This window comes from Cibotium barometz, chromosome 16 (genome assembly GCF_041138505.1).
Source record: "Cibotium barometz isolate CiBa-2024 chromosome 16, ASM4113850v1, whole genome shotgun sequence".
NCBI classification, from domain to species: domain Eukaryota; kingdom Viridiplantae; phylum Streptophyta; class Polypodiopsida; order Cyatheales; family Cibotiaceae; genus Cibotium; species Cibotium barometz.
This window is the reverse complement of record NC_141061.1, coordinates 36,764,736-36,777,870: the sequence shown is the minus strand read 5'-3', so window position 1 is coordinate 36,777,870 and position 13,135 is coordinate 36,764,736. Positions and strand designations below refer to the sequence as shown.

The window sequence follows — 13,135 nt, the reverse complement described above, 5'->3', positions numbered from 1 at the left end:
ACAATCGTGTTTCATTTGGAACACCAAACCATAGTTGCCACTTGCAACTATGAAAGATGTCAATAAAACACAAATTGCTGCTAAGGCATCGAATAACATCATATCTTTACTATATGCCCAAATCCTCAAGAACCTTATAATGAATGTGCTCCGACATTCAAGGAATTCCTTTGCATGTTATATGACATAAAAGATGTTTTCCTCTTGTTTGGTTAGAAACCACATGGACTTTAATTGAACAAATTTGTGCAACTATTACAAGTCTTTAGCAAATTGTTCCAAGGAAATCTACACTTTCCTCTCTCCAAAAGTTCTTGCGTTTTTCCAAGAATAGTTTACACATCTTGCAACAAAGATGATTTCCACATAGATAGCATCTACGTGATGTATAGTGTCTATGTACTACTAGAAAATCAAGAGTAATGGGAATGTAAGGAGCAGCTCAACATTTAATGCATATTTGAATGCATCATAGCCTAGTTAACTAGGTTGTCAAAATCTTTAAAAATGTATGTTGTAACTAGGAAACACCTCTAGAAGCCATTAAAAAGTTAACAAAGATTCCCTTGTTTGGATGGGCACGAGCAGTGCGCTGATAAAAAAATATATTTTTCAACCAATCAAAATAACGACAATTCTTAAATCTATCCTGTTTTCGTTTCCAAAATCTCTAATGTATGCCGGTTTTATAACTAAAATATATGAAAAACCATTCCTTAAAATAAGTGCTCAGTTTTTCTTCATTTTGGCTGGGCCGCATGAGCGATGTTGGCTGGTTCATCATCCTACTAGCGGCCATGCTCGCGGGGAAGGCCCTAGGCAGCAGACGAGACCATACGCACAATTTACACACGTAATCGGGGGTAGACGTCGACTTTATAACGCAACCACCGTGACAAGTGCATTATTGTGAAGGTGTATAAGGGGGAGGTCCGCGGGACCCATTTTTCACGAGGACGACGAAGAAAAGGTTTTTTTAGGTCCATTGGGGGGTCCACAAGAACAATTTATGGAGTTAAAAAAACAAACCATGATCCGTGCACAGGCGGAATCCTGTCCTTGGGAACAACTTTGTCGAGAACGAAGGCCATGACTGCTGTTGCATTTCTATCATCCATGAAGTCTGGCTTTGAAGTTTGGACAGGCATTCACAACCATAATAGCTTCTGCGCAGAGTGAAACCCTACTTTTACACCCATGCCTGCACAACCATTCATGCTTTGAAGTGGTTTCAAAACCCTAACATTCCATGCATTTCATCTGCAAAAGCTTGCAAGACTTGCAAACGTTCAATCCATCATCTCTGCAAAGCTTCCAAGGAAGAAAAAAGCCACCTGCTGGCAGTTTCCGGTTTGCAGAGTAAAAGTCTGCACTCTGTAAAGTGAAAAGTTTCACTTTAGGGCCTAACACAGACAAATGTTCCAACACCATGAAAAAGGAGCACTTTCACAGATAAAGCAAGAAAAGAAGGACCATGTTGGAATCTTTGCTGTGTCTCAATCACACACGAAAGGCTACACTCATTCCATGGCTGTAGTCTGAGAAGGATAATTTAGCTCTTCCATGGCTGTATTCTGAGAAGCAAACTCTTCCCTGTTTTCTGCCCCAAAGTGAGCAGAAGCATCAAGTAACTTCAAAGCTTACCATTGCTTTTACCTCCTGGGTGTTCTCTCTTGACAATCCATGGTGTCCTTCTGCCGTCCCGTCATCGGAGGTGTGTGGGAGACCAGACTCCAGAGCGGCTTCGGAGCTTTCACGCCATGCATAGTTGAAAGTGTCATCATCGGCATCTCACAATGTGTGCTGGTGTGCTTAGTTTGTTATAGGATTTGGCTTCTCCTTAGAGGCCACCATTTGAAGAGGTTCCACTTGAAGCAGTTATACATGCATTACTTCATGATCCTCTTGGCAGCAAGCCTAGCTCTATGGCCACTCATGCAGATTCTGCTTGGCATCTCGACGGTCAATCTCGATGCAGAGATGAGCTTAGCTCCCTTTGAGGTAGGCATATACGCAAAGAACACATGGATATGGGCACATAAACACACACTATGGCACTTAAAAGTACTGACAAGACGTTTAAACACCATTTCAATTGGTGTGGTACCAAAAACAGTTTTTTGAGGGCTGGATACAGAACATTCGATGGGCGGGGACAAGGTTTCCTGTCAAACCCACAAGTAGAATGGAGTTGAAACGGAAGGATGCATTCATAAATTATTTGCTATGTGCTCACCTAAAAGCATGCCTTGATTAATTTTCAGGTTCTGTCACTACTTCTTGGGAGCTTCACATGGCTTTCCATGTTGTGCATGCTTGTGATCGAAACAAAGGTTTATGTGAGGGATTTTAGATGGTACACACGGTTCGGAATAATCTATGTCTTGGTTGCGCAAGCAACTTTGTACAGATTTATCTTTGTCCTCAGGCCTTTGTACAGCAGGTAATATAGCTGTTTGGTTGCATGAAACTTTATTTCCTTTACAGATGACATGTTATTGAAATAAATTCAATGCTTGCAGGCTCGTGTTTGAGATATGCACAGCTTATTTTGTGTGTCAGGTACTCCACAACCTCAGAATATTTTCTTCCCTCTCATTATAAACATGGTTTTATTGTATCTAATGTTCCAGAGGGGTACTCAATAATGCCTAATCCACAGCATGAATGGAGTGCTTAGTGGCTGCCCATGCTATATATAGCCTTGATTTGGATGCTCATTTGCGTTTCTTGAGTGTTTTTACAAGCCATTTGGGCTTGTCTTCGTTGTTGTTTGCATGTGGTGACTGATATAATAGAGCGGAAACTACTAACCACCACACGTACACAAAGTCTAGCTGTATAAGATATAATTTATGGCTGGCACTGTTACAAGCTGCTGCTGACTGGTAGCCAAATGTGAATGCATGAAAAGCTTAAATAATGGGGGCCCTTTAAAAAATACCAAGGTCTGTATATGGATGCCAAGATCTGCCGGTATTATCTGCCACACTTGCTTACCTGCACCCGCTGTGTTCCACAAAATTAAGGCTGCCAGTGAAGGAAAATTTGTCAGGCTTACTGCCTGTCCGCAATAGCTCATAGTGTCGTTAAAAAGGGGAGGGGTTAGTGCTATAGCATGGAGGAGTCTATGAAAAATATACCAGATCGAAAGGAATGCCTGCTGGTGTTCTAGAGCAGCTCTTGATTCATCCTGGCACAGTTCCCAACATATCTAGAGGGTGTGAACGTGATCAGTCCAAATCGTTTGAACTTCTCATTATCTCCTTTGGTGAGGCGTGTGTGCCCTCAATAAACTCAGTTTACTTTGCATGCTAAATATGCCATGTAATAAGATTGATCAGCCCTAGCTGTGAGAAGGTGCAAGGATGGCAATGCAAGAAAAAGCAGCTTTTAACGTATAAATAAGTGGGCAAGCCTACTTTCAGCACATAGAAGGAAGCAACCTCTCTCTCTCTCTCTCTCTCTCTCTCTCTAAGCAACCTCTCTCTCTCTCTCTATGTTACATGCACTTAGTGTGAATGTGATCAGTCCAAATTGTTCGAACTTCTCATTATCTCCTTTGGTGAGGTGTGTGTACCCTCAATAAACTCAGTTTACTTTGCATGCTAAATGTGCCATGTAATAAGCCTAGCTGTGAGGAGGTGCTAGGATTGCGATGCAAGAAAAAGCAGCTTTTAACGTATAAATAAGTGGGCAAGCCTACTTTTAGCACATAGAAGGAAGCAACCTCTCTCTCTCTCTCTCTCTCTCTCTCTCTCTCTCTATGTTACATGCACTGAGGTTGATCGTGGTAATGCACAACAAGCCTTCTTTAAACCTTTACTTTGGTGAGATCTTTAGCATCCATTCTTTGAGTAGAGAGAGAGAAGAGAAAGTAGACATCCACCACATGACTCCATCGTAGAGGCTTGAGTTCCTCTCCCCATCATCGCGGAATCCACAGCCACTCATGGTGTCCTTCTTGCACTTGAGGCAGAGGTGAGAAAGAAAGAAAGAAAGAAAGCTATATTAACGTCTACTAGAGGCCGAACTCGACCTATGAGACAAATCAATGTACAACTGTCAATGTCTTCTGGATGTCCAGAAAAAAAAAGGACAAAATGAACATGAAATAAACTATGAAAGTACTGAGCTAGTGGCGGGGTGTGATGGATGGAGCACTACTACTAGAGGCTCAGTATGCAACCTATATGCGCAGGGTATACAAGAATGCAATGGAGATTTGTCTAGCTCCAACCAGTACCATAATGGGGGTGTAATATGTGATACATAGGCTATGGCGAGGCAAAAATACCTCAGAGCATGATCTCCGGGTGTGAGTGTAAGTGAGCTAGCCGCTCCTAGATATGGTGCTGATGTCAAGCCCGTGTGTGGTCTCCCTCTGATGTAGGCTGGGAGTCTTGTAGCCTGGTGCTCTCGGTCTCTGTTTGGCTCGGAGGTCCGCAGTGCGCTGAAGTGTAACCCCCTCCTGTGTCAGGATAAGCACTAAGATAGATCTTTGGAATAAATCAGTGAGTTGGAGCTGTCGCCCACCTCTCCCTGTGGTATGAGTCCGTAGCAGTGTCTCTGTGTGGTGCTATGTCTCTAGCAAGAACTGGCCAAATCTGCGCTGGTCTGCGGATTCCATGATCCGGCGGAGTGAGGGATGTCCACTGAAGATGGTGGCGTATATCTCTCTAATGACACTATATGCTGTGCATATGCATACATAATGTTCCTCACTCAACCTCCTCCTGGCATAGTCTGCATATCCTCTCTGCTCTGGGGATCCGTGCTGCCCTACCTGCCTCAATCTCAAGTTGGTGTGATGACACTCTGAGCTGGCCAATCATCACTTGGGCAGTGTGAGGCATGTACACATCCATGTATCCAGGTCTCTGTATGAATCCATCCGCTGAGATATGCATAAACTGATCTCTGTAGTATAGCATCTTCGGCGGTAGAGGCTGACTGGGTGTAATCCAAGTCTCTTGAGTGTATCGTTGCCATAAATCCTGCCGAAGGACTCTTTTCCTCTCACTGTGAGAGAGCTGGATGTGTGGTGCATGTATATCATACTGGAAAGCTGGCAGGTGATCTATGTCAAGACCATGCTGAGTGAGCCACTGTATCATCTGTGAATACCATGATCTCCTATCTCCACTCTCTTCGAGCTGCCTGGACGCCTCAAAAGCTCTATGTGAGAGTCGATCTGATGGCATCTCTCTGATCCTTTGTATGAAGCAGATCGTCTGGAAGAGGGCCTCTACTAGCATAGGAGGTGGAGCAAACTCCGTTCGGACAATGTCATGTGGGATGGAGGGTTTGCTGCGGATCATTCGTGAGAGCATGAGAATCTGAGGCCTCTCTATTTGAGACCATGTGGAGGTGGCGAGCCCAGGTGCCCATACTGTTGCAGCATACATCAAAGCAGGGGTGACTAGTGTGTCAAACAACCACCCCTTCGTGCGGGGCTCCTGGAAGTGTGCTTGGTGACACTGTCTCTCTAGCATGGCCAGAGCTGCATACCCTCGTGTGAGTCTATCCCTGGTTGCCTAAGCCATAGTAAATCTTCCTGGCGGAGTCGTAAATGTAATCCCCAGGTACACATATGAGTCTACCACCTCTACCTGTCCTCCTGCTAGTGTGAAGATGGCCTGTCGTCGAACCGGCCCTGAGGTGTGGAAAATCATGGCCTTGGTTTTCCCAAGGTTCACTGTAAGCCCCCTCTGTGTGCAGAAGTCATCGAGTGCATGGAGATGGTGCTATAGTCCCATCCGCGACTCAGAGACCAGAATAATATCATCTGCATATAGCATAATGTGGACTGTGGTACTTGAGATGTCTACCCCGTCCCCACCACCGTGACCAATGAAGTCAGCCACCTCATCGATGAATAGCCCAAATAGTGTAGGAGAGAGTGGGCATCCTTGCTTCACACCTATGGTGCTAGCCCAAATAGTGTAGGAGAGAGAGAGAGAGAGTGTAGAGAGTAGAGCCTTGTGTGAGAGGCTTGGAACTTGGAAGTTGGAAGAAGCTTGAGTAGAGAGAGTAGATACACTCATAGAGTGTGGCTTGCCGCTTGAAGCTTGAGGCTTGAGCAATGAGCAAAGTGCCAAAGACTCAAGACTCAAGAGACTAGAGAGAGAGAGAGTTGCTTGAAGGTGTGTGTGTGTACTTGTAGCCTTGTTCTTATATAGATAGGCAAGAGAGAGACGCAAGGGCCAAGCCTCAAAGGCCAAGGCAAGAGAGAGAGGCAAGGCCCAAGCCTCAAGGGCCAAGGGCCAAGGGCCAAGGCCCAAGCCTCAAAGGCCAAGGTCCAAGTGGCAAGAGGGGAAGGTGTCCCCAAACGGCCACCTAAACGGCCAGAAACGGCCAGAAAATGGCAAAAAAAAGGACCGTTGTAGGGTGCAACGGCTCCCTGTCGTCCCCCCCGCAGGTCCATCCCCCACAACGTCCCCTGCCAGCAGCCGTCCCCGTCCCCCGTCCCTTGTGAGGGACGCCTCCAGGGGGACATCCGACCATCCCCTTCTGTCCCCGTTTCTGACACGTCCCGAGACGGAGTCCCAACGTTCCAAGCTGCCGTCCTTACGTCCCCTGTGACTGTGTGTTCACCAATAGAAGCCATTTAGTGGGTAAGGAAATCTCATCAAAAGGCATATCAAAGTACAAACCCAACCAAACCGGCACATGATCAGAAAGGTTCAAAGAGTAATCATTCCACATACGACATGGAAAAGTGTTAACATGATCCGCATGCAAGAGGTACCAGCGATCCAATCTTGCACATAATCCGAGTGCGCATTAAGGTGAAAAGTAAAACCTCTTTTATTAGGAGAAGTGGCTGTCCATAAATCTTGCCATCCAAGATCAACCAAAACATTTCTCCAGGCCATTTTCTTAGAAGCAAGCATATGTGAAAATCCTCACAGATAAGCAACCAAGGATACCGACTCATAAATTGCCACAAATGAGGTCGACGGGCTGAAACTGTAGGGGCATATACAGAGCCAAACTCATAGAGCTCCCCACTGAGCATGCCCTGCACAATAATCAGTCTGCAATCAGGATCATTATAAGCCACTGCAAGCTGTAAAATTTGCTTAACCAACACACAAACACCAAAAAAAGAACTCAAGCCAGCATAATATATATAGTAACCACCAAAGAAACTTGTCTTGCCAACAAATTCATGTTGGTTATGTTCTTGAAAAAGCATGATATCAGGATACACAGTTTATAGGTGCATATTCCCAAACAAGTCTCCATTTGTCAGAGGAACACAAACCCTATACATTGTATGATACACATTTTATAGGTGCATTCATCATCATGAACATGAGAAAAGAGATGGTTAAGTAACCATCGTATCTATATCACCTTGCAAAGCCCGAATGCCACCTTTCACAACATTAGACCAGAGCATACCATCATCTATCTTTGTAGAGGTAGATGTAGTGCGAGAAGAAGAAGCACGAGTATGCGTAGAGGAAGGGTCAGACCAATGACGGGGTTGTAACCGACATGGCCGTATAATCTTTTTGGCATTAGGGGTTTGCTAGCCGTCCTTATCCAAAGTAGGTCTGCGCACATCTATAGCAGCTTTGTCCTTAGAAGACATGTTTTTTTGCACTGCTACTTGTTTTGTGTGTGTTGGGGTGCTAATTGTGGTTGCACAAGGACTTTTCCTCTAGTTTGTATACCAATCATGAGTCCTGTTTGACCTATCTTAGATGGAGGGGCATTATCATTAACCAACGCTACCGGGGGCAATGAATCAGCAGGCGGGTGTAATTTGAGGGTGGGGTAGTCATATGCAAAGTGTCCAATTTTATGACAACGAAAACAAGCTCCTGCAAATGCACCCCATTTGAGCTCAAAACATTTTTCACCCATATGCACCATCAACTTCCATACTTATCGATTTAGGGGTTGGTTTATCCGTTTCCCACAAAACATATAACTTATTACGATTACCCATGACATTGGGAGGGCAGATAACCGTGCCAAGACTTTGTGCTAGATATGGAAGAGCATCACAGAAAATCATAGGAAGCCAACAACTTCCACCCAAACCGACAACGATGCCGCACAAGCGCTTGATAGTTAGTAGTAGGGGTCCAAGGTAGCACATGGACCATCTGCTTTACCATAGAACAAAGGAGACTTTTGAAATAACTGCTGCTTGAGCACCACTTCATAAAAACCACGGGCTGCATAGCAAACACCTTCTACATGTACACCTGCAAGCACTGTGTTCAACCATTGTCCAACATCCTCCGCAGAGGGCACCCGGCCTGGAAAGAAGCGGATTACAGATTATTTAGAGAACTTTTTTACTCTGGGGAGAATTACATTCAAATAGAGGGTTAAGTATGTCCACATCTATGCATGTGACATCCCCTCCTGCCAAGCTTGATGACGGGAATCCAACTGATCTTGGATGATTGACATCATCCCTTTACTCCATATGGACTCCATCCTTGGCTTCTTTTGGAAGCCCCGCCCACATTAGCAACATGCATGCTTTTTCCTCCTAGGTGGCATGTTCTGTATGTGACCAGCCAACCACACATGCCCAGCTTTGAAGCACACACCTGCTGGTCATATGTGAACCCACCAAAAAAAAGAGGCTGCGTGTGTACGCTTTTTTCCTCCTCTGCGCACACCTCTCTGCTGCCTGCATGTGGCTGCCCATGTGTGCCATTTTCTGCCCCCTCTGTTGCACATCATCACAAGCTATGTGCTGTCCTGTATGAGGCCGGCAGCCATGCTTTAAAGTTTAAATGGGTCTCATCTCTCTATCGCCCACATATCAGGTCCCATATATACTGTGCACAGGCTGTACCACAGCCCTCTGGCCACAGTCACAGCCCATCTGGGAGCAAACCCAAGAGAAATCAGGGTTCTCTTGAGGGTTCTTTCTGCACACCTCTTACACTTGCGATTCTCACATCTTTCCCCCTCTCAGAGAATCTATGTAACCTACATGTAGGCAGAACCCTAAAAAGCATAAACTTTTTCCTGAGATGGGAACTTAGGCATGGTGTAGAGAGATACCTTCATTGAGAATGCATCAAGTCAACCTTAGTACAAAAGCATAGAGAATACTTGGATCTTGCGAATCCATGGAGAAAACGGAAATGCTAACTGAGACCTCCTTCCGTGCATCGCGATACCTTCCGCGTTTAGGTCGCTTTGATACCAAGTGTTACAACCCCATGGATCTCCTAAACACAAAACACAAGTGATTAGTACAAGACTAGCTAACCTCCCAACTGTAGGTTTTATGCTTCGAACCAGCCCTGAGCTAGGGGCTATGGTCTGATCCCGTAGATCCATGCTAGTTTGCCCCATAAAGGCCTTTGGCATGCCGATCTATGCTCTGCCACATGCGTGGCCAGAGTGTTGGTTGAACTGTGACCAATAGTGAGGTTATGACAATAATAACCCATGTTTCACTTATATAGTGCCACTGTTGCTATAAATAACCATCCTGTTATAAATAGCCAGTATACATGGACTTATTAATAATAACCTTAGCCGCACGTATTAGCTTGCTTTCTCCTAATCCCAGGGCTTCCCTAACCGTGCCGGATTAGGCCACGAATCCCAAGGATCAACAATAGGTACGTAACAGCGAGCAACATACTACACATGTTTTCCTTTTATTGGGATGCTATGAAACCCGCACTTTCCTCTTGTAAAAAGGAATACCAATCCCCTTTTGCCTTCATTAGAAAGTTACTCTAGCACCGGGAGGAACTTATGCACTAGAACCTTTCTTTAGACCGCTTCCCATGTCTATATCTTGGAAAAATGCAAATTTGTCTCGTTAGGAAAACACAAATCTGAAGTGCTGGTTACCTACCAAGACTTCAACTCTCTCTATAAGGCTTGTTCATGATCTGTCTTCTCTATTCTTGTATGTGCATGACTGGTCATTGATTGGGTCTCATAGGCTTCAGCCGTAGACAGGGATATGATCTATCCATTTATCTTCCATCACATTGATTGCTTTTTTTGCCAAGCTTCTGAGATCACTTGAACTAATTTGTATTTGGTACTTGTTTTGTTTTTCAGCGTCAGACATGAGTGGAAAAATGTGTTTTTCTATCTGTATATTGATCCTCAGTTTGTTCAAACTGATTACCGCAGAATGTGTTCAAATAAACACAATGTTCTTTTACTTTTTCTTGTAGTTGTGATTAATTCACTGTTTTTTTTATAGGTAATTTTTGGCGTACTTTCTGTGCTCCATCTTCCTGATCTGGTTCCTTATTCAAACTATAGTCCATTATCTGATGATGATGCTCAAAGCTCAATGGGCTATGAAGCTCTTCCTGGAAAGGAGCAAGTTTGCCCAGAACGCTCTGCCAATATATTTTCAAGTGAGTCCACATGATTAGGTTACTTCAATACAGTTGGTTGTTATACTACCATCATTATTAAGAGTTTCTTGCCATCACTTATTATGCCAGTTTTTCTTGTCCTTCCCAAAGGAGTTTATTTATATGAATGTAGGGTGCCCTGCTGGGGGAAATTGACCTTAGTCGTTGCTAGTGGATAGCAAACAATCACGTGTTACACATTAGGCATAGAAGCTTCAAGCAGACTCCATTCATTTCAAGCACATCTTTTAATTCAAATGTGCAGGGGCGGGTGTGAGAGGGCATGCATGTGCGTGTGTGGATTCTCGCCATCTTTAAATATCTCTGCTGTTACTGTTCACTTTCTTCTTGTCAGTTTTCAATAGTATCCTAATGGAACATATTCACAAGATATGCTTGCGGGACATTGACCAAAGTTTGATAGGTAAATATAGAGGAGAACACTCCTGCATCACGATTTACATGCATGAGCTTTTATTTTTAGATGTAGCAGTGTGTGTACGTACACACATACACACACGCATGTGTATGTGGGTGGGTGGTGATCTAATCTTGGCATGACAGTTATCAGCTACAATAGATTGATCAAGCTCAGTTTGATATGTTTTAGATGTATATCATAGTGAAGATTGTTCTTCACTATGTTTTAGATGTATATCATAGTGAAGATTCTTCTTCAGGGCTTCACTCTGTACATTAATATAGACAGTGTTTTTACAAAAAAATATGTGGGTGCGTGGCTGGGTACCGTGTGTGCGTGCATGTGTGTGTGTATGTACAAACATGTATGATATTCTACTCTTGAACCGTGAGACTCAAATGGCAAAGACACTTTTAAAGCTTTTTTTTGCCATGCCATTGTAGGGATGCTTTTCAGTTGGATTACACCACTAATGAAACAGGGATTCAAAAGGCCTATAGTGGAGGCAGATATCTGGCAACTTGATTCTTGGGATCAGACCGAAGAACTTTATAAAACGTATGCAAAATATGAAGCAAGTTTTCTATTTTTCAGAGAGATTGGGGGGATATTACATGCTGTCAAAGCATTGCAAAAATCTCTTGATGTGATTGCACATCCATCTAACATCTACCCATTGCACAGTTTTCAGAGGTGTTGGGAAGGGGAATGTGGCAGAGAAAAGCCCTCATTGTTGAGAGCCTTGAATAAAAGCCTTGGAGCAAGGTATCAAGTTTTTTTAAGATATCGGCCATGCTTTGATTTGTAGGTAACAAATTGTATGCTGATTCTGTTATTTTTCTTTGACTTAATTTGAAAGTTGACAGCATGCTCTTGAATGGGTTTCCTGGTACAGGTTCTGGTTGGGTGGTCTTTTTAAGGTATGCAAAAAACTTTGCTTACTTGTGTTAAGATATTCCAACTTTAAGGTATGCAAAAAACTTTACTTAATTGTGTTAAGATATTCAGGCTTTACTAAATTTTTGCATGCACATGGACAGCGCCATACCAGGAAAAGCTTAAATTTTACATATTGCTGATATGGGAGCCAATAAATATGCATGTGGGACAGCGTGATGGGACCAGAATCATCTTGTGGGTCATTCAAATTTTGTTTTAGATAGATGAGGATCTTTATTCATGACCATCATATGCTTGTAAAAAGTAAAATAAGCTTTTAGGAGGTTTTTTTTTCTAGGAAAGAGACTTCTATTAAGTATGAAAAAAGGCATACAACAATCATGGCTATAAGCTGGAATAGAATAGAATCACCCCAATATGTAAGGTGATTTCAACCACTAAGGAGCATCATGGTGCCATGAAAGACCTGTGGGACTAGAGGAAAAGAAAATGCCATGGTCCCACTCTGGCATAAATATAATGCACTTTGCTTGCGCGGAACGAGAGGACCCCTTAATACGAGCCCAAGTAGCCATGAGAGTATGGATGATATCATCCCATATAGTGCTAATGCACTGAGACTCAAAAATCTCGACACCCTCAATAGACTCCATGCATCTAGCTCTCCAAATTTGCCATTCTGTAATACTGGCAACAATCTCCCAACTAGTGTCAATCCTGTGTCTAGGGGGTGTATAATGGGAGTGAGGGAAATCGTGCAACAAACCATGCTCGGCAATACCTCTACGAATGAAAATAGCAGTGTCTATATTATTGCCCTCGTAGAAAAGCTGCGGACTAGACTGGGAAAGCCAAGCAACTGCCCCCCAAGTAGCATGCATGGCGTGGCTACTCAATTTCCCCATAAGTTGGGCTATAGAACCCCAAATACGCTGTGTAGTGTTGCATCCCCATAAACAATGTTATACAGTCTCAGAATTTGCCGCACATCTCGGGCAGGTAGGTGCTACACCGAAAACCGATCTTCATTGATTGGTGGGGAGACCACCATGTAAAAATAACAAAAAGAAATGAGAGATCTGGCTCCTTTTGTTTGAATGCCAAAGCCTATGTCAATATCTGCGCTGTATCATTGGAGAGATGTCATAACTCTCCCAACGAGGCTTGAGAGTAGGGATTCTATGCATCTGTCGAGTGATGAGAAGCCTGGCATTCCGGACTATGAAACTAAAAAAGGGAAGGCTTTTCAATGGATCGGAGGCATCAATCCACTCCCACTCACCTAGATCCCACTGAAGATATCTGATTGGACTGCCACCGTACAACCACAAACATCAAGAGCCATGAGTCACTATCTGAGGAGATAGATCAATGAACCAGTGCTTCCCCGAATGACCAACAATCCTCACTGGACTAAGCTTGGTATTTGATCCCCTCCATG

The 13,135-nt window shown here is 43.8% G+C and overlaps 1 protein-coding gene across 2 annotated transcripts in view; it reads left to right on the top strand.

Annotated features, from left to right (window-relative positions):
* The first annotated feature begins 1,017 nt into the window (after positions 1-1,017).
* LOC147630603 (ABC transporter C family member 2-like) overlaps positions 1,018-13,135 on the top strand; it is a 107,786-nt gene continuing 95,668 nt past the window's right edge. For both annotated transcript variants that reach the window (XR_015267679.1, XM_086810541.1), the window contains exons 1-7: positions 1,018-2,001; positions 2,265-2,443; positions 2,523-2,562; positions 10,214-10,373; positions 11,238-11,352; positions 11,479-11,559; positions 11,690-11,714. Coding sequence is in view for 1 of the 2 variants with exons in the window: in XM_086810541.1 (XP_086666667.1) it covers positions 1,684-2,001; positions 2,265-2,443; positions 2,523-2,562; positions 10,214-10,373; positions 11,238-11,352; positions 11,479-11,559; positions 11,690-11,714 (918 nt within the window). In the remaining variant the exon portion in view is untranslated. The remainder of the gene's footprint in view (positions 2,002-2,264; positions 2,444-2,522; positions 2,563-10,213; positions 10,374-11,237; positions 11,353-11,478; positions 11,560-11,689; positions 11,715-13,135) is intronic.